General features: G+C 35.1%; 1 protein-coding gene across 1 annotated transcript in view; it reads right to left on the bottom strand.

Annotated features, from left to right (window-relative positions):
* The window catches only part of LOC150108900 (chromatin remodeling protein domino-like), a 731,915-nt gene that overhangs the window by 343,422 nt on the left and 365,260 nt on the right, over window positions 1-23,233 (bottom strand). Inside the window, exons 25-27 of the mRNA XM_090410792.1 lie at window positions 20,459-20,766; window positions 4,804-5,006; window positions 2,216-2,385 (exon numbers count right to left, since the gene is read on the bottom strand). Coding sequence (XP_090266918.1) covers window positions 2,216-2,385; window positions 4,804-5,006; window positions 20,459-20,766 — 681 coding nt within the window. The remainder of the gene's footprint in view (window positions 1-2,215; window positions 2,386-4,803; window positions 5,007-20,458; window positions 20,767-23,233) is intronic.

The raw sequence follows: 23,233 nt of genomic DNA, 5'->3' as shown, positions 1-23,233 counted from the left end.
ATACTAAGAATAGCGATCAGAACTTTCTCCATCTTTGTATCGAGTTGCCCTAGTTTGTACTATGTACTTGAACTATGTGCTTTAGCTTACGCTAGTAGTCTCCGTTATGTTTATAGTTACTATATTTGGCATGAAACTCTTTGATTCCAAACCTTGAGTTTCTTATTCGGTTTTAAAAGAATGTGGGATTTAATATCCCCTTAATTTAAATAATGTTTTACATTGCCGAAATGAAGCCTATTGGCTCTTTATTTTAAATAAAACTGTTTATTTCACCGATACATTTTTTATTGTTAGGTGGATTATCAAATGGAGGCCTTACTTTTGGAAAATCCTCATAATCTCCCACTTTTTTGCAGTACCTTTGTTACAATGCCAGACCTGTGGAGCCCTGTGAGAATGGCATTTGTATCCAGCTTGAAGTTCGATTCTGGTTGCTAAATGGAAGGACTTTTTTAAGCCTTTCTTTGACAAGTTCCCAGATAAGCCAATCTCTGGCAAGGGAAAGTAGGGTTTCCTCCTAGAAACTTGGATTTTTCATCCTGCAACTCAAGTAAATAAACTGTAGAACTCATGCTATTGCAAACATTAATATGTAGTGTTAAGGATCATGAAATGGCTGCAGTTGTCTATTGCACTTTCCTTACTAGATGGCAATTAAAATGACCAAGTCTTGAGCCATCTATCTGTGATTGGCTAAAGGTCGATGTAGAAAGTTTACTCGCTGGTTACAAAGTGAATTATAATTGCCAAGAAATTGTATTCTTGTTTCATCCTTTAACCACGGGTAAGCAAGCAAAGTTCGTATGTGAAACACCTTAACAACTATTCTACTTGTATACAGAAGCTATTAACTTTGCTTCAATTGCCTTAGTATCTATTAATAATTTAAACCACAACATTCTTCCGTTCAGAAGTGTGCTTGCATTATTGGTTTTGACTTTTACTACGATTGCATCAGTTGGAGCTAGACCCAAGAAGATATTCAATTAATGCAGATTTCATATATTATGTATATACAAAAAGTAAAAAGGTGTATCACCTTATTATTAAGATATTCTGGATCAGAAATAAATGAAATGTTTTTTCGCATGGTTTAAAAGTAAATTATAGTTGCCAAGAAATTATATTACTGTTTAATCCTGAACTTGAGTGTAAACAAACAAAGTTTACATGACGTACCTTCTTGACAAGACTATTTGTATACAGAAGCTGTTGACTTCACATCAATTGCCTTAGTATCCCATAGTGCAAAGCACTTCCTTTCAGAAGTGGTATATATTGCTCAAAGGAGAGTTGCTACTCAGACTGGTTTCAACCTTTATTGATGTCGAAACCAGTCATTCATATTAAATTGACACACAGAATTAATATAACTTTTACAGTTATGTGAAAACTAATACAAAATGAAGATAATGCAGCTGTTTTCCAATATAAATTTAATTCAAGAAATAATTTTAACTGGGATTATACGCCGAATTTCCTGTATGCTTTTATTTTTAAAAAGCCTTAGCACTTGAAGTGATTAATAAAAAAATAATAACAATAAGCTAATGCCTTTTATTCCCTCACAGGGAGTAGGCGAGACCTTTTAACCTTTCCAGCTTTTGGAGATTGAACTGCCCACTTAGTTTCCAATCAGAGATAGCTGGACCATGACTATCACTGATTATAGGTGGCAACCAATGAATAGACTAGCAAATAAGTGCCCCCATCTCCTGGTACTAACCCTAACAGGATGTGTTACTGTCTGAAATAATGTGGGTTCTACAGTCAATTTTCTTGAGTTTACAGGACGCAAAAACGTTTGTCCATACCAGAGATCAACTAACTCAGGAAATGGTCGAAGAAAGACTTAGAAAAAGTTCCTCCAGTCGGCAACTAGACTTGAACTATAAGTCTATCTTTAGGTGGCCTAGTGTAGAGGATGCAAGCGTCACTTCCACTGAGCTATAGGCCTTTGTGATTAATAATACTAAAAAAATAAACAAATAAAATTTAGTTTGACATATAGTCACCTCTCACTCATAGGTACTACAGAAGTAGTTGAATACTTCGCTGCAGTGATTTTCTTAAAAATCTCATTGTATCTATTGGGAATTGAGTCAGGAATAACTTTTCAATAGTTTGTCATAATGATGTTTGTTTGTTTAAGGTGAAATATAAAAAATTGTTAAAATATATTCTGCATGAAAATTTCAAATACAATACTTACCTGTCTCTGATCAACTCTAGTGTTTCCATCTAACCTAAGATAAGTATGACCATGGTAGTTCAGAAATTGTTCAAAAACATCCAGCATTCTTGTCATCTGAGTAAAAATAAGAACCCTGTGATTTCCACTCTTCAGCTGCCACAGAAGATGATCTAATGTTTGAAGTTTGCCTATATAAAAATGAAGAAGGAACAATTAGTTAAAAAAAAAAAAAATAATTTACGTCATGCCATTTTGGCATTAATGACAAATCAGTAAGCCACAAAATTACATTCGTTTTTGGAATATTTTATTCAGATTTAGTCAATAATTCAGGTAAGAGTTGTAATTTGAAGCACTGTTTGAAGCTAATGTAGAACAAGGACTACTTTAACTGAAATTGTCTCCAGAGGAATTCTCACTTGTGCGAAGCAATCTCTCATTTCTGTATTTTTTATTGTCATACATCACAGTCTGAATTGTAACTTCACACCCCCACACTAACTTTGAACAGTCCAGTGTGTCTGGTTCCTTACAAGTATTACGTTAGATAATAGCACTCAATGGCAAGGAATGCATACCTAAATCACTATGGGTGTGATGATAGGGGACTAGCATTTTTATGTAGGCTCCTCATTATTTCTGCCCATCTTGTAAAGTTAATTTCAGTTTCACTCAATGGATTCACAGACAAGGCAAGTCTATGAGTTTTGGAGCATCAGTGATTCAGAAAGAATAAAGAGTTCACATAAGAGATGTTACTTTTATCATGTGGATTTTTTTATGAAGCACAAACATTTGATATTGTTCCCAATTTTAGAATCCTGCTTTATCCTAAGACTAGCGCTTCATCCTTCAGACATTTCAGAACCTGCACAACAGGTGATAAACCATGTTGGTTTATCACCCATTGCTTCAAATTTAAGCAAAGATTTTTCTATTGGCAGTAATGATATGTACTCCTGATTGCATTCCTCTTGCATATTTTCTACAATTGTTCTATACCGACTTATTAAACAATCCATCAAAACAATTACTTAAGTCATCTTGCATATTCCTATGTTCAGTTTTTAAATCATCATTTCTGATTCCATTAACAATTTTTTTTTTTTTTTTCTGAATTTCTAAGATTTGTGCTTAGAGAACATTCTGCCCATTTGTGATATTTTCCTATGAATTTTGTTTAGCGACTTTAATACATAAACTGAGTTTCTTTCTTCTTTACTTACTTCCCAGGAACTTTCCAATACGACTACCTCGCCCCTTTCCCAAGACTTCTTGTTTAACATTTGACACTCACTCCATCAAGATCTGATTTTTCTTTCCTCGCTAACAGCTTACCACATGCCGCTCTGGCTAAATCAATCAACATTAAAATTTTTTTCAGATTCTGCAGCTGTTTTGTTGTTTTCAAACTCTTCATGTTTTTTCTCCCCCAATAATATCCATATATTTCAGTTCACATTTCATCTCTGAAAGCTACTTGACTTTGATTCTTTTTTTTAAAAATATTGGACAAAATATTCTTTTCAACAGGATATCAATCTTTTTCTCAAAATTAAATACTAATCCCTTTGTATTTCATATATGTTTGAAACAGGATAAAATATATCATTATTTCGATAACAGAGTCCATGAGGCATTTCTAATTTCTTTCATGTTCTTCATGTGTATGTATACAGTACATCTTTATCTTTGAGCTTAGTGTTAGCAATGACTAGTCCGTGTTCTGAATGGAAATCAGGATTTATTTACCATTATCATCCGTGCTTTTTTATATATTTCTATATGCCTGATATTTTCTAATCTACTGTTTAGATCTCCAAAAGGAAGTAGTTTTCTTTTTCATTATGTTGGTCGCCTCCTTTCCCCTCTAATTCTTTCTCACTAGAACATTTTATGTGGTCCCTTAAGCATAAATAATGCTTATTGTTAAATTTTGTATTTTGAAATTTGCTATGTCACCCTACTTGAAACTGCTAGCTATTCAAAAAGATTATATTCATGTTTCGTGGTGTATCTTATAGTTACTCCTTACTTATGCTGATGACTGCTGTATGAATATAACATCTTAGATTTATTATTTAGCAGTATGTAGCAGTTTTTTTCCCTACAACTTTGCACCTATCATCTTATGACGAACTACTTTTGCTTGGCCTCCCCATTTACAGAAAAACACCTTAGAGTTATGGCTGCGTGTGAAATCCAAATTTCCTTCCAAAGTATAGCAGCTCTTCCTACCAGTCTCTTAGTTATTACATCATTACAGTTAATCAATTACTCAGAAAAATAAAGTGAGAAAGAAGTTTGTTTCAGAAACTACCATTACTGAAAACTGTTTTTTAAAAAAAAACCTGTTTCATATCAGCAATGAGAAATAAAACTGCTGATAATATTTATATTACTAAATTTTCACTGACAATGGTCTCATTGTTAAAAACACCCCTTTTTTTTTAAAAAAAATTAAATTCTTAGATTTTATAGTCTACTATAATGCACATACATATTTATTATTTATTTTCCACTGCATTATTATAACTATTTCCTTCAGTAGTTCTAAATATTTCAAATAAAATTTTATAATAATAGAAATTCAGAGCTTAACTTACCACAATCATACTGAATAAGTCTAAGTTCAGGAAACTGAGTTCTCTTTCTGTTTGTAATGGGATGTAACAAGGCACACTGTGAAGATAATTCATTATGTAAAATCTCAATTTGTCTTCTTTCTTGATTAAGCTTTGAAGGAGGAGGATGAGACATGTGCATTTGTATTGGTGATGTTGCTACATCAGGAACTACGAATACAAATCTATCAAGAAAAATAAACATTCTAAAGAGAAAATACGATGAACATTTTCTTCTTAAAATAATTTTTTGAAGTTTTAAATTTCCTTTAATATACTACACCATGATTTATTAGATGGTGGAATGGGAGAGCACATCCTTTTTTTTTTTGTTTGGGGTGGGGGGAGAAAAAGAGTATTATAATTCTAGTGAAATGGAACAAATTTCTGATTAAGATAAGTTTTGAATGATTAACCAGGTTTGATTTGTAGACATTTTTATTCATTAAGAACAATGTTTCTCCAACATGGTGTGCCATCTGTCTTCAGGAAGATATTTAACACTAACAAAAAACTCAAACTTTTCCAACAGCCATGATTTCTATAAATTGAAAAATACTGGATTAATAGTTTTAATAACATCATTAGGCACATCATGCACAGCTTATACATTGTTGTGTAAACTCTGTATGTGATTGCTGGCATAAGAGAGGCTGCAAATGTTACATACACTAATTAATGACTTCCAGATGTCATGAAATATAAGTCATTGGTTTCTATTTAGTGTGCTCTGTGAACAAACTACCTTCGAAGACTTCTTGAACAATCTGATGAAAGTATTCTCTTCTAAGTAAGGCAGTGAAGAAGCTTGCCAATCTACTGTGTGATGGTCGGCAAGGATGTAAGCTATGAGTCTGCTTATTTCTTCTCTCTTATTTACAACATCACTTTTTTTTAATGGATTTTTAAACTTCTTTTGGTTTGACCCTCATACACCTTTCCACAAGAACAAGGAATCTTGTATACCCACAGGATGTTTGTAGAACCAAACATTTGTCTTTAAGGGAATGTAGGAAACTTTGTATTGTGTTAAATAGTTTGAAGGCCGTTTTGATGTTGAATGATTTTAATAATTGGCCTATTTCTCCTTGATGAGTTTCTAACATATGATAAGGAAACCATGACTAGGATTTGAAGTACTCCAACTGGCCAAATAGGATTTAAAGTTAAGTTCTTTTCTCTTCATTTCATCATTCTCGAGTATATTTAAAGATCTATTAATACCCAATTTTCACTGAGGGTGATGGAAAGAGATTGCATGTAGTACCTGTCCATGTGGGCTTGTTTCCAATAAAGTTCTAATGTTAATCCTCCAGCACTATTTTTGTTGACAATAATATCTAGGAATGATAATTTGCTGATGCTATTTCTAATGTCAGTTTGATTTTTGGATGGCGATTCAGGAAATGTACAAAATCTTCAAGGTCTTTCTCAGTGTACTTCCATGTTAAAAACATCAACATACCTGAAAATTATTAACAGCTATTAGAAATGTTTTGTTTTTTGTTTGTGTTAAATATCTTCCTGAAGATGCTGTCAGGAAGTTCAAAGTTAATAAAACTACTCATAGTGAATTAGTTACAAAATAAGATTTGTCACAAAAATAAAAAATAAATAAAACAATAAAAATAAAGTTTAGTGCAATATAAAACAGTGATAACTTATTGCTAACTACATTAAAAGTGACTTGTTTATGAGATAAAAAAATGTACATCAAAACTAAAGCAAGGCAAAATAAATCTTCGCTTCACAAAAAAAAAAAAAAAAAAGATAAGCAGACATGTAGAAAAAGAAATTTCAACAGATATCTTGATGGCTTCTCTCAGAACAAAGTGATAATTTTAGAGATCACAGAATCTTTATTCAGTTCTCACTAAAACCAAATTCTGGCTATTCCATAAATTCAGCAAATCAGCATCATTAGTGAGAATGGCACCATCTCACAATTTTGAAGAATATATAAGGAATCGCATGAAGTTGAAATAAAGTCCTAGAACATGATTCAAAATCATATTAATGTGTAATATCATTTCTATTAATGGGGTGAAGAAGATGAAATAATTCTCAAATGTGCCAAAAAGCATTTCATGAGTTCCTGTTATAGCATCTATCTTATTTATCTATTTGAATCATCATCACCGTGGTTTTAAATAGGCCTTAAAGTGCAAATGACCTACTATGTATCCTTGGATTTTGTAGCCATAATTCTAAGATAAGGTAGTAAGTGCCATTCTCACTAATGAGCCTTATGCCTATAAGCATACTTTGTATGCGAACTGTGTGTTTGTGTGTGTGCTGTCCTGATGGGATGCCTGAATGCGGGATAAAAAACCAGTTTCCATGATTTTCAACTGAAAAGCAATATTAAAGGTTCTTTGAATCTTAGATAGGATTCGAGCCTACGTCTTTCCAACCAAAGGTTATTGATGAAAATGAATGAGCTACAGATGCACTACTGAACTAATGATTGTGTAAAAAGAAGTTAAAAAGATAAAAGTACACCCAATTCTCCATTTGCATGGTAGATTGGTTCCATAAACAAAAAACTGTGTAAATGAAAACCATGTAAAAAAGAATACAGTGCAAAAAAAAAAACAGAAGGATGGTTCCAGATATGAAAACCAGATACATACAATATGTTATTTTCAAACAAAACATGACAATCAGAATCAAACTCTATTTAATTTTAATGGAATATTTTTTATTCATCATCATCAAATTCCTGCCATGTACCCACAAGGGCTGTACAGGATATGATAGTACTACATGAAAAAAATTAGATCATTACTAACTTCCTATCTACAATTTTTCTCCAAATCATTCTGTTACTTGTCAAGACTCCAACATTATCAGATCTTATATTTCTTTCGTCTAAGGCACTTTGTACCGTATCAATCAACCTATATTTTGGTCTCCCTCTGGATCGTTTTACTGCCAACCTGGCAGAGAACACTTGTTTTGCTAATCTTTCTTCGCCCATTCTGTTTAAGTGACCATACCACCTGAGATTAGCTCTGCTAATGCATTCCTGGATGCTGACAATGTCAAGTTCTTTCCTAATATCCTCATTTATAATATGATATTGCTATTCCATCTGTTCACGCTTATAATCTTTCTCAGGACTCTCATATCTGCGGTCTCTAGTCTTTGGTCAAGTGTTTTACTTCTGACCCAGCTCTCAGATCCATAAGTTAAAACTGGTTTGAACACTGTCTTGTAAACAGCTAATTTAGTGTTCTGACTAATTTCTCTCTTATTCCATATGAATTTATTCAATTGACTTCCCACCATACCAGCTTTGCTGATTCTGTTATCTATTTCTATATTTAATTTGCCATCTTCAGTAAAAATAGTGCCTAAGTAGCTGAAATGTTTCACTTGTTCCACAGGTTCTCCATTCACAACACAGTTGACATTTTCAATGATTCTGCCTATTTTCATTGTCTTTGTCTTTTTATTGCTGACCTTCATACCATATCTATTACAACAGCTATTCAATTTAGTCAGAGAATCTTGCAGACTTGTAGCAGATTTATTTAGAAGTATAACATCATCCACATAAAGCAAAGAGCTGACATTAACATCTCCAAATTTGATATCATGTTTAATACCACTACTTCATAATGTGATCCATATAGATAATAACAGAGGGGATAATGTACATCCTTGTCTCACACCAGATTTAACATTAAACCATCTTCCTGTACTTCCTTCAATTCTAACTGCTGACTTACAACTCAAATAAAGACTAAGTATTGCTTGATATAATGCCCCATTGACACCATATAACTGTAGCATATTGAATAGCTTCTCTCTTGGAACCTTGTCATATGCCTTTTCCAAATCGACAAAACTTAAATACAGATCTTTGTTATATTTCCATGCTTTCTCGACTATTTGTCTTAAAGTGAAGATCTGATCCTGACAGCGTCTAATTGGCCTGAATCCAGCTTGTTCTTCACCAAGCTTTTCTTCCACAATTCTTCTCAACCGTTTCTCAAGTATACTTGCATAGATCTTGCCAGAAACACTCAGTAGGGAAATACCTCTGTAATTCCCGTATTATATGCAGTGCAGCCACTGTAAGACTCTTATACCACCATACTTCAGCATTTCAGGTCGAATATCATCTACTCCTGCTGCCTTTCCACATTTCAAGCCTTTGATGGCTTTTTCTACTTCAAGTATGGATATGTATTCCTGACTGCATGTCTGGTCAGTGTTTTTTACCACTGTGCTGTCATCACTGCTTGTTTCATTTAGCAGTTTTTCAAAGTAATTACTACATACTTCAAGAATATCTTTTTCTCCCATTTTCATGTCACCTTTATCATCTCTAACTCTTTTTACAGCACTCTTTCCTCCATTCCTAAGCTTATTCAACAACTTCCAGAATATTTTGCCACCTTCTTGATATTTATTTTCTATATTCTTGCCAAAGTCCTCTCATGACTTTTGTTTAGCTAGTTTTACACAGTCTTTAGCATTCTTGCATTTGTCTCTGTATTCTCTAAGAGCACAAGCTGACTTATTTGACAGGAACTTTTGATATGCTTTCTTCTTTTCCTTCACTGCCTCTTTAACTTCCTGTGTCCACCTGGGAGTTCTTTTTTTATCCTTGCACACAACCTCACCACATGCTTCTCTTGGAGAATCAATCAATATTTTCTTCAGAGTTTGCCACTGAATCTCCAAGGTTTTATTCCTGTTCTCAAACTCTTTCATTTTTTCTTCAATAATCTTTGTGTATTTTAGTCTACAGTTCACATCTGAGAGATGCTCAACTTTTATTCGCTTTAAAACTTTCTTACATGTTATTCTTTTCAATATGAAATTCAATTTTATCCTGCTCAAGACTAAATAGTGATCACTTCAAATTTCAAATCCTCGGTACACTCTGGTGTCCTGCACCAGGGAGAAAACATCACTATCAACAATAACATAGTCAATGAGACTTTTCTTATTCCTAGCCTCTTCTCTCCATGTGAATTTGTGCACATTTTTATGTTGGAACATGGTGTTAGTAATAACCAGTCCATGTCCTGAGCAGAAATCCAACAGATATTTGCCATTATTATTAGCTTTGCTCTTTTCTCCAAATTTTCCCTAAATATTTTTGTATGTCTCACAATCATTTCCTACTCTGTTATTTAGATCCCCAACAAGGACCAACTTTTCCTTTTTCATTGTGTCAGTTGCTTTTTCTAAAGCCTCAAAAAATTCCTCCACCTCTACCTTAGTAGAACCTTCTGTGGGACCATAGGCACAAATAAGTCTCATTGTCCAGTTCCCCATTCTCATATTTGCCCACATTACTCTACTTGAGACTGACTGCCATTCAAGAAGATTAGCCTCGTATTTTGTGTTGAAAACTATGGCTACTCCTTCTTTTCCTTGATTGTCATTTCCTGAATATAACATTTTGTATTTATTGCTCAGAAAGATCTCACCAGTTTTGGTCTTTTTTGTTTCAGTCATCCCTATTATGTCGATCTGGTACTTATCTAATTCCTCATCTAGCTCCATTTCTTTGCCATTCAGGCTTCTTATGTTGATAGTACCGATATTTAACTCTGGTGATGTTGAGTTGGGGTTTGTTTTCAGATTTGTTCCAGTAACTGACTTTTTGCTGTTCGCCCTGGTTACCTGACGAAAACAACGGGGGCCTTGTTTAACCTGGCGACGCCCCAGCCCGCATGAAATTTTGTCATGCTGTACCATCATTTTTTATTCTGAGAACAAGGAACAATAAATATGAGAGTTCTAAGTGTTCTATGCCAGGATAGCAGGAAAAAAGACCTGGAGGAAGACCAATTTTAGATGATTTGATTCAATAACAGGTGCATTAGAAGAGAAAAATATAAGATTTGATAAAATTGTAGTCATGCCAAAAAACACATTAATTTGGAAGAAAACTGTTGATAGGAAGTCAGTAACAATGTCACTTTTCATGTAGACCACCACAATATCCTGTACACCTCTGAACATACATGTCAGGAATATGATGATGATAGCACAGCAGGGAGTCACCTGAATTGATTTATATGTAATAAGAGAGAAATTAGTAAGAAATTGGTAATAAGACTCCTATGTTGGAAATTCGCAACTGTAGTTTTTTAAGGAAATTTCAATTTAGACTAATATAAATTTAATTAATATTTCCAATATAGTGGCAAAATCAAACTGTCATTATCAGGGAACACAGTACAATATGATATGTGAGTAATAAGGCTGAATCATGACAACCAAAACTAAGCCTGAAGTTCTGAATAGTGTCCTTTGATGAGATGAATTTCTTAACTTTAGTTAATGGCTTTTTAAAAAATCTTCTCCTCATCCCCTTGCTCACATCCACCTTACACAGCTTCCAGGGATGGTCTCTCATTCTCTCCCATCTCCAGATATTCTATGAAAAATCTCATCCACACTAATCTGGTAATAATCCTGTTGCAATTTATACATCTCAATCAGGTCTCCCCTCTTCCTTCTATCCACTAGGCTCTGTAATTAGCATTCTCTCAATTTGTCCTCATATTCCATATTCCAGAGACCAGAAACCAACTTAATGAATTATCTCTGAACCCTCTCCAATATCTCATCATCCTTTTGAAAATCTGACAACCAAATCTGTGCACAGTAATCAATATGCAGCCTGATTAAAGTCTTGTATAATGAAATCAAAGCATCTTTACTTCTAAATGTCAGTGTTCTCTGCATCCTTCCCATAATCCATTGTGTCGTCCTCACAATTTTAGCAAAATGTCCACGAAATGTTAAGTCTCAATCCACTACAATCCTCCTAATTCTTCATCTCCTCCACCTCCTCTTTAAATGAATGTCATTGGCTGAGGTTTTGTGAAAGTAATCAAGTTCAGTGTAGAGAGCACTGTGATCAGAACTAATTATCTTTACCCTGTTATATATAAGGTTTTAATAATCCCTTTGGTTTGTTGTTTTATGGTGCAAGGATGGCTGTAGTCATACTGTGCCAGTAAATGATGATAGCAGTATACAAGTTGAAAATAGTAAAATATGAAATAAACAGATATAGATAAAACTGTTATATAAATGCACTTTTAAAAAAGAAAGGTGCACAAAAACAAGCATATAAGAATAGTTAAAAAGCAGTACCACAATAACTCCACCATGGGATCCTTAGGGGTCTCATGCCAGTCCCAAGCCTGGATAAAGGAGGAGGGTCAGTCAGATGAGTGTCGATGCTCTAACCGTAAAGAAAAAACACGATTGTTATCTGATGCCTATACAACCAACAGCTACAACATGCCGGCTCGGGCGTCGCCCGGATAAACAAGGCTTGCGATACCAATCGAGCGATCGGGGTTGGATCGAAAAGTGGGATACCGAAAGGAAACAAAAACTGAAACTAACAGAACTGTTATCAGTAGGAACATGGAATGTGCAGACACTCTGGATGTCAGGAAAATTAGAACTACTTTGTGAGGAAATGAAGAGATATCGGTGGGATATATCGGTGGGATATACTAGGATTGGCAGAGATGAGATGGACATCATCTGGAGAGATCAATGGATGCGAAGTAATATGATCAGGACATGACACCATGCACAAAGCAGGAGTTGGCTTCCTTCTCAGCAAAAGAGCTCGAGATGCACTGTTAGGCTACAAACCAATAAATGAACGAATCATAGTAGCAAGATTTAAGGAAAGCCATTCAACATATCAATAGTCCAGGTATATGCACCCACATCTGACAGCACAGATGAGGATATTGACTTATTCTACAAAGATCTGACAGAGACAATAGAAACAATACCAAAGCAATATGTGCTAATTATTGAAGGAGATTGGAATGCCAAAGTTGGAATAGATAATGATGGTTGGGAAAAAGTCATGGGAAAATATGGTTTAGGAGAAAGAAATGAACGAGGTGAAAAATTGTTAGAATTTGCTGTGGACCACGAGATGATGATCTGTAACACAAGATTCCAACAAAAGGAGTGTAGAAAATGGACGTGGCGATCAAATGATGGGAAAACCAAAAACATGATTGATATGATTATGATTAAAAGAAGATGGATAACATCAGTACAGCAATGTCGAACTTTTCAAGGAGCGGATATAGACTCGGACCATAGTTTAGTGATTGCAAACATCAAGATGAAACTGAAAAAGAAATATAAATCCCAACATCAGAATAGAAGAGATACAGCATGAATAAGTAAAGCAGAAATAGGAAGAAGGTAGAGAACAGTGTTAGAAGAGAAACTTAAAAGTGTGGAGAAAGAAAAAAACTCGAATTTAAGAGTGAAAAGAGTAATGAAGGCGATAGAAGATGCAGTTGAAGAAACAGTACCAGAAGAAGAGAAAATCAAGAAGAAATGGATTACACAAGAAACACTGAAGTTAGTACAGAAGAAAAGAATGTTGAAGATAAGAAGGGATACATCAGAACAAATAGAAGAGCAATATAGAAGAAAGTGTAATAAGGTGAAAAAAGCAGTCAGAATGGATAAAATGAAATGGTTAGAAGCCCAATGCAACAATATAGAACAGTACTATGGAGAACATAAAATAAGGGAGGTATACAAAATGATCAGAACCATTAATAGAAAGTGGCAACCAAAACAGACCATAATTAAAGATGAAAAGGGCAAAGTATTGATGAATAAAGAAAAAATTGTACAGCAGTGGACAAGATACTGTAGTGAGTTATATGAAGAAAAACTAGATTAAGATAGCATTGGGAAACTCACTGAAGAATTGAAGCAGATATCACCACCAGGTAATGAGCATGATATGGACATTTTAAGAGGAGAGGTAGAAAAAGCAATAGGACGGCTAAAACACAACAAGAGTCCTGGTAACGATAACATTACTGGAGAAATGATTAAATATGGTGGAGAAAGTATGGTTACAGAAATGCACCAACTATGCAATATGGTATGGAAAGAAGGGAAAATGCCAGAGGAGTGGGTGAAATCAATATTAGTAACATTATACAAGAAAGGAAATAAGCTAGAATGTAAAAATTACAGAACAATTGCTTTGATAAGTCACCTTGGTAAAGTGATGATCATATTGACAGAAAGATTGAGAACACAATTGGAAGCATACCTTGCAGACGAGCAAGCAGGATTTAGGAAGGATAGAACTACAATTCAACAGATTTTGACAATGAGGTTAATAGCAGAGAAAGGTAAGAGAAAAAACAAAAACATATATATTTGCTTTGTTGACTTTCAGAAAGCATTTGACAGTATTGACCAGAAAGTGACATTAAGGGTTCTGGAATCCTATGGAATTGATAAAAAACTAATAGCTATATTAAAATATGTTTACCAGAATGCAGTTGCAGCAGTTAGAATAGGTGATGATTTGGGGAAATGGTTTAAAACAAGCAGAGGTACGAGACAAGGAGACCCAATATCACCAAGCATTTTCATCGCACATTTAGAAAGAGCAATGGATAAAATGAAAGAAGATGCCAAAGGAATATCTGTACACGAAATGAGAATTAACAATCTGAGATTTGCATATGACATTGTTATTATTGAAGAAGACAAAAGAGAACTACAAGAAACACTGAAACTGTTAAATGAGGAAGGGAAGAGATTTGGACTTGTTATGAACTTTGAAAAAACAAAGACAATGGTATTTGGTGAGAAGAACATGATACAAAAGATACAAGTTAACTAATAATTAAGGAATTGACAGCGTACACTAGAAATATAAATTAAATAAACTTTAATATATACTTTCCAATATATATTAAAATATATTCCCCAAAAAGAATCCAAAAAATACTTAACCCAGTTATCCACAACCCACCACCCCCTCCCCTTCACAATAAAGATTATTCTAGATCCATCACCATTCCCTACATCCGAGGCACCTCGGAAAAAATCAACAAAATTTTAAAAAAACATGACTTGACCACCTGTTACAGACCACATAGAAAATTGGCATCCCTTATCTGCTCCACTAAAGACCAACCACTTCCCCTAGACCTACCTGGTGTATACCAGGTCCCTTGAAGCTGTAAACTGTCCTACTTTGGCCAAACAGGGAGGCCAGCAAATATCAGAATTTCAGAACACAAGGATTACATCCAATTTCACAAGTACAGCCACTCTGGGCTTGCAGACCATGCTCTGGATACTCTCCACAGAATAAGATGGAAGAAAGCCACAGTAATACACCGCAGCAAGTTCAAATATAAAAGACTATTCATGGAATCAGCCTCAGCCCTTAGGAACATGCCAAACCTCAACAAATTTGGATGCATGAGACTGCCCCAAATTTGGGAAACATTTATCAGAAGAACTTCAGCCCAAAGACCAAAAACTACCAATATAGCCCACCAGGGGGAACCATCAGGACTTTAGGAAAACATTAACTTCCTAGCTTCTGTTCTCATTTGCTGTTATGTAGTACTTGTGTGCACATGTCTTTGTAATAAGTTCCCAAGAAGATGGCAACGTGACGTTTGCCGAAATATCGGAAAGTATATATTAAAGTTTATTTAATTTATATTTCTAGCGTACGCTGTCAATTCCTTAATTATTAGTTATCATGTATAACCAGCATATAAGCCTCTCAACAAGAAAAAGATATAAGTGGATGGAACTGATATATCAAATGTAGAACAATTCACATATTTATGAAGTAAACTGACATATGACTTGGACTGTAAAAAAGAAATAAAGATAAGGGAAGAAGAAATCTGAAGGCCATGGATAACATCTGGAAAAGTAAAGTGATCAGTCTGCAAACAAAACTAAGAGTATTGGAAACATGCATCTTCAGCGGTGTACTGTACGGATCTGAAACGTGGGTAATAAATAAGGAATCAAGAAAAATAATTTTGTCATTTGAAAGAACTTGTTACAGGAAGATTCTAATAATAGAATGGGTACAGAAAATCACCAATGAAGAGCTCTATCAGAAGATACAACCAAAACAGAATCTAATGCAGAAGATTATAAAACGGAAGCTGCAATTATTTGGACACATCTGTAGAATGAGTGAGGACTGGAAGATAAAGACATTTATGTTTGGTATTTTGGATGGTTTAAACAGAAGAGGTAGACCATACAGAGAATGGATAGACGATATAAAAGACTGGTGTGGAATGGGTGTACAAAAACTGCGACTCTGTGCACTGGACAAAGAAAGGTGGAAGAAGATAGTGAAACAGGCATCACACTTCAACGGGCAGTGAGCCCATGATTCATGATGATGATGATGAGTACAACAATCAATGAAAAGTGAAAAAGTTCATCGTCCTATGTTTGAACCCTGCACAGGCTAGACTGCCATAATTTAATTTCAGGCTTAATTTGATAGAGCTTATTATTAGTCCCTCTATTCTACAATGACTGCTATTGGGATAGAAGTTTGTGTCTGATAATCTGCCTGTAATCAGTGTATTGGTGACACCAGAATGGTGGAGGGAAAAAAAAAAAAAAAAATGGTGGAGGTATGTTTGAGAAACAAGCTCACCTAGCTGCAGTACATGCAGCCTCATTTCCCTTTATCTCAACATGGTTTGGAATTCAACAGAAGCATACATCTAATTGTAACTTCCATAATTGAAAGAGGAGGTGTCGGATTCAAGAACGCACTGGATGTTTTTGTAGCTCTAGCCTTTTTATTGCTTGAAGAGAACTTTGTGAGCGTGAACATATTATGCAACATTGGTAGCATTGGAATCTAATATATTTTATTGTAAGCTCTATTGCATATAGCTCAGCTGTAAAATTGGTACACTCTAGTGGGATTTGTGCAGATATAATGCAGTCTGGAAAAATGGCAGAAGATTCCACTAGATCCTCCAATTATAAATAGTCTGTGTAGACAGGCAGAAAAATCATAGCATTCAATTCTGTGAGCTTCAAACAGCTGCTGGTAGACAACAGGAAGAGTGGAAATTTTCTATCTTATTTAAGGAGAAGCTAAATGCAGGCATATATGAATTCCACGATGAATCTGTGTTAAGTGGTGTATGGGATATATTATCAACTACAATCTCTAGAGCTTGTAGGAAAGCTCTGATTCTACTGGCCTGGTTGGCTGAGTGATTAGCATATCTGCTCTTCAGCCAAAAGACTGTGAGTTCAAATCCTGCAGTGGGTATGAATGCTTGTGATTGCCTGTGGAAATACTAGTGGTGGTGGGTGGCAAATGGCATTGGAGTAGTTGCGGTTAGTTGTAGTTGGTGGAATTAGTGGTGGCGAGAGAGAGAGTTATAGAGTAGGTGCCCTCCCTTGATGAGTCTTTGGACTCTCTGGAGGTGTCACGTAATAATAATAATAATAATAAACCAAAGGCTTTTATGGCAGCCTGTTGAATGTTGTAGTACAGATTCTCCCATTGTGGACAGCAAATAGTTTACTGCATGGGGTGGTCTGGAAGGGATTTTATTTTCACTGTATATAACAGAGTTGTTGATGTCAAAACAACAAAGGTGGTTTTTGTTCATCTCAATCTAAAAACCTAGGAATATGTGATGTGCAAAATGCCGAAGTAGTTGGTGGAATTAGTCAAAAATATTATCTCCCCTATTCACCATTAGGTCCAAATGGTGAATAAGATCTGGCCATTGCAGTGTAGTCTTCCTTGCAGAAGCATAGACTTGGACCCACAGTCATGTTTTGATCTTATCAATGCCCTGTACACATGAAACAAAGAAATTTGTCAGCATCCAAAAAGGTACGTGGAATGTTCACTGCTTTATGGCACTTGAGTCTCATGCTATCACTATCTTCTGCTGTTAAAATATGAATCCATTTGCAAGCATCCATTTTAAGAGAAGGTCAATGGCTTGCTGCAGCATTCGTTCTCTGAAATTTACATTACAGCAATGAAAGAAGATGGTGAAGTCTTTCGCATAGAAGATATTACTTACTGTTGGAGGAAACTGTTCTGTTATCGAGTTGATCTTGACTGCAAAAAGCGTTGCACCTCATGGGATTCCTTGCTCTTGGTTATACAGTTGGGAGAGAGCAGTTCCTACTCAGAGCTGGAAGATTTGGTTAGATAAGAAGTTCTTGGTAAAAATAGGAAGAATTCCTCTGAGACCAAAATTATAGGTCTTTCAGTCTTCCATATCTCCAAGTAGTGACATATGCTTTTTCCAATGTTGAAGAAAATTGATATTAGATACTCACATTTCAGGAAGGCATCTATAATGGATACCTACAACCAGACAAGATCTTCCCAGAAACCATAAAAGATGAGAGTTAACAATTTTTTTCTGGAATCTTGCACAAGCAGCTGGTCAGAGCAACTGGATGGTAGTTATTTGAGTATTCTGGATCTTTCCCTGACTTAGGAAAAATAATTATAATTGCCTTTTGTGCAGTATCCAGAAATATGATCTAACAGAAAGATCTGTTGTAAAGGTGCAACAGTTGATCCACATGATGATGGCATGTGGTAATGGATACTGTATGGAGAGCATTTAAGCAAAGCAGTTTTCATTTCTTGTTTGGTGCTGTTTTCAGAGATAACCGGATTTGTTGTTTTTCTACTTTGCATTTTTTTAAGGCAAGGAACTTGGGGGGGGGGGATTAAGAAGATGTTTTAACAAAACAATCTTCCCAAGCTGCTGGCAATTACTGTTGGATCAAAAGCTGTGCAACCATTATGCTCAAGGATGAAGAACCAGTGGGTGGTACATCCATCCTTCATTTTCTAGATTTTGTCTCAGACTTTTTCTTAATTGGTTGTTCTAGTTATGGAGCTAGTATGTGAGTACTGTGGATGAGTTATAAGGAACTTATTCATATTTGATATGAAAAGCTGTGGTTGTTCTTAGGGAAAAACATGTGGTCGAAGACTGTCATTTCATAGAGCTCTTAGAGGCACCCCCCCCCCCCCCCCAGATATGAGAGTAGTAATCAATGGTTGGGCAGATTTGTACAGGGTTAAGCTGTTCAGAATTAAAGTAATGCCATGAGCAAAAGAGAAAGCCTAATTTTTTTGGATGCTGATGAGACAATAGTTGTGATATGTTTGTGCCAAGAGAGATTAGAGGTATTCCAAGGTGAATCTCATCTTGAATAGAGATTTGAGATCGTCAAGATTAGAAGAACAGGGTTCTTTTATATGGAAAATAATGCAGTGCTGTGTTTTGTTGGCATTGATGTTGATAATGTTAACCAATGTTATGAAAAGTCAGCATATAAGCCTTGGCACCAGACTTAGTAATTAGTATAATTCAAAGAGATTCCATAGCACACAAGACCTGTTTTTAAAAGTTGAAAGTGAACTTTTCAAGAAAATTCAACAGATTAGTCTTTTTTAAGTTGCTGCCAGGATAATAACATCATCTCTAACTGTGTTAAACTGAAACACTGCTTTACTTGACCAAAGGCTCCCACGTATATAGAGACACTACCTTAGCGTTTTTACGTGAACAGATTGACATCACCTGCATTCTACTTGCTGACATGAATTGAGCTATTTGTGCGCTTGATGAATGCTGAATGCTGCCCTTTGGACCATTCTTTCAGATGTCGCTAATGCTTCAGCAGCCAAAAAATTTCAAAAATAAATAAATAAATAAAAAGCTAGCAAATTAACAAGTTTGCTAGAAGGATGATAAGTTTACTATGGTGTTTTCTTCTACAAAATTCTTCTCTCAAGCCTCAATAGCCTCAAGTAAACATTGCAGTAAACTTATCATCCTTCACACTGAAGCTGGAAGTAATTAGTGTGCTCAATCTTAGTGAGTGCACTGATTGCTTCCAATATACTGACACAAGCAAAACACCCAAAAAAGTAACCTTTCTCCTAAGAATATGAAGCTACTGGAAATGAAGAACAACAGCACAGTAATTATTAAATCTGAGAAAGGAAAGTGCATCGGGTGATTCAGTAGTTCTGAAACACATGCTTACACATTGACTCAACCAATACACAGATCAGTTCACTTACCTGCACAGAGCACTGTCAGGTCATGCATCTTGAGACTTCTAGTGTGGGAAGCTGCATTTAAAAAAACTTCCCATGCTCCTTATCAAAAGAGCCTGTTGAAATTACTAATCAACTAAACCCATACAATTCCCCCCTCCCCTCACTGCCACTGATATATCGGCTACCAAAAATCCACAAAAAGAATGTGCCATTATATTATACCCAATTGAACATGTCACTGATTCACCCACATACAAATTAGTCAAACATTTAACGAAAGTACTTTCTCAATATACTGACAATACCTCTTCACACATAAAAGACACCTCAGTCCACTTTAAAGTCAGTACAGAAATGTCTCCTCTCTGTCCACCAGTGTCCCATTTAAAGAAGCTTTAGACATTATTCAAGCTGATTTCTTAATCACCCATGAACTTGGGATATTTCATTTGGAAAGACTCTACAAGTAAACAGAGGGAACAGCCGTGTGTTCATTTGGGATGAGAGGAAAAAGTGAAGTCCATTAGAACAATCTCCATAAAAGGATACCAGTCACCAAGGTGGTCATAATGTTTTGGTTCATTAATATGAGTCAATTACAGCATTATCATACTATTATTTATTTGTCAGAGCATGCAACATCTTTCTATCAGTAAATTTAAGTTATTGCATTTTTCAATATGAATAAATATATATAAGGATTTCCAATACAAAATTCTACTATTAAAAGAAACTTACCTATTAATTATATCTTTTAGTTTTTTTAAACAAGATTCAGGTGTGGACACAATTTCTGACAATGCATTTGTCTGTAACCAATAATGGCTTGCCTTTTTTCTCATGGATGGTGAATTGAGACAAAAAACAAATCCTCCGCCACCCCATGGTCTTCCTTTGGTACATGGCTGCAAATTTTCTGTCACTGTGACAGCTTCAATAAGATCACGTCCATAGATGGGACATGCTGCACAACGCTGAGTGTTAATCTGTCCTAATAGCTGCAATCTACTTTTTTGCAAATGATCCTTTTTTTCTGCTAGAGATTCCTACAAAAATACCAATTTATGAAAATATACAAGAAGAATCTGTACTAATTATCAATAGAAAACACATTATCATTCATTATACAAAATATCTGTTCTTTTATATTTGCATTTAAGATTAAAGAAAATTGATGATCTACATTATTTCATAGCCAAATATAGAAACTACAAGAGTTTCATGCCAAATATGGAAACTATAAAAGTTTTGGTGGATACAAGCGTACGGCAACCTTTCATGACAGGGCAACTCGTAGTAAAGGTGGAGCAAACTCCGATTACTGTCCTTAGTATTTTCCCATAATGTAAAACACATCTCCTAGGAGATGTACGATGTTATACATTATGGGGAGAGGTCACTACCCAGACTGGCCTTGACCCCTTTTTGAGGTCTTGTCAGTGGGAGCTAGACCAAGAATACTCAGGATGAGATGATGCAGAGCTTGTACTTTATAATAAGAGTTGCTAAAAAAGGTGTCATATTGCAAAAGGCACCTAAAATAACTGAAAAAGAGAGCCAAAAGGCTTCACTTCGGCAATGCAAAATTATTCAAATTAAGTGGATATTGAATCCAACATTATTTCATAGCCGAATATAGAAATTACAAGAGTTTCGTGCTGAATATAGAGACTATAAAAGTTTCGGCGGATACAAGCGTACGCCAACCTTTCATGACAAGGCAACTTGTAGTAAAGGTGGAGTGAGCTCCGATCACTGTCCTTAATATTTTCCCATAATGTCAAACACATCTCCTAGGAGATGCATGATATTATACATTATGGGGGTAGGTCACTACCCAAACTTTAGCAACTCATATCGTAAAGTACAAGTTCTGCATCATTTCATCCTGAGTATTCTTGGTCTAGCTCCCACTGCCACGACCTCAAAAAGGGTCAAGGCCAGTCTGGGTAGTGACCTCCCCCCATAATGTATAACATCATACATCTCCTAGGAGATGTGTTTTACATTATGGGAAAATAATAAGGACAGTGATCGGAGCTTGCCCCACCTTTACTATGAGTTGCCCTGTCATGAAAGGTTGGCATACACCTGTATAGCCACAACTTTTACAGTCTCTATATTCGGCATGAAACTCTTATAGTTTCTATATTCGGCTATAATGTTGGATTCAATATCCACTTAATTTGAATAATTTTGCATTGCTGAAGTGAAGCCTTTTGGCTCTCTTTTTCAGTGAATATCTACATTTTAAGGAAGATTTAATAAACAAGACTAGACTAACAAACATCTCTATACTGCATTAAACAACGAGCTGTTGTTTAATTAAAAAGATTTTATTAAAAAAGCAAAGAAAAGACAGCTTGGCCTTTTAATTTATTGCTGAATTTCAAAATTACTTGGTGCATTTTTTTTTTTTTTTTTTTTTTTTTTTTCAGGCGCAAACTTTGTTTGCTCACACTTGGATAAAGGATTAAACTAAATTTATTATACTTGGTGCATGTATGCTTAAGTATTCAAATATAGAATATCCATCAGAAAATGAAGATATTAAAATGAAAACAAAAGGAAATTAAACGAAAATGAAGACAAAAGGCACATGAAAATTGCAAAACATCTGCTAATACAATCCAGAACCTATCCTTCTGAAGACATCTTTACTCAGGACCTCACAATGACAGAATTAGAAACAGCAATTAGTCAAATTGACCCTGAAAAATCACCTGGAATTGATCTTATCTTTGGACATATGATTACAAAGAATGGAAAAATAGCCAAAAACTGCCTTCTGAAGATATTTAACACTTCCTGGAATGCAGGTACACTACCAAAAATCTGGAAAACATCAGTCACTATACCCTTACTAAAACCTAACAAAAAGCCCAGTGACTATAAAAGCTACAGACCAATAGATTTGACTAGCACTCTCTGTAAACTAAATGAAAGAATAATACATACCAGACTTATGAATTGGCTCTTAGAAAACAACAAGTCAACTTCTACCAAACTGCATACAGGTCTCAACACAGTACAGAAGATCATATTTTATCTTTGCCAATCAGTCATAGATGGCTTTCAAGAAAAACCACCAAAGAAGACAGCAGCAATATTCTTTAGATCTCATAGCTGCTCACGATCGTGTCTGGAGACAAAAATTAATAAAAATTGCATACGATACAGGAAAAGGGGGAATGCATTAATCTGGATTTCAGATTTATGAAAGTAAAAGTTAATGGAATTTATTCCAAGATGCATCGAACTTGGGTTGGAGTCCCACAAGGTTCTGTTTTAAGCCCACTCCTATTTCTCATCTATATGAACAATATCCATCCTCACATAATAAATATTACAAAAATAGCATGCTATGCAGATGATATAGCAATCCTCAACAACCTGAAAAAGTTCTAAATAATTCAATAAAAGGCTTAGAAAAATAGGCAAAGGAACTCAAACTACATATAAACCCTGAAAAAACAAAACTGAGCATCTTCTCCACTGATAGGGAAAAAAAAA

This window comes from Typopeltis vanoorti, chromosome 2 (assembly GCF_054136105.1).
Source record: "Typopeltis vanoorti isolate ZY-2024b chromosome 2, IOZ_Tvanoo_1.0, whole genome shotgun sequence".
Classification (NCBI taxonomy): domain Eukaryota; kingdom Metazoa; phylum Arthropoda; class Arachnida; order Uropygi; family Thelyphonidae; genus Typopeltis; species Typopeltis vanoorti.
The sequence above is the reverse complement of the archived record's forward strand: the minus strand, read 5'-3'. Positions and strand labels throughout refer to the sequence as shown.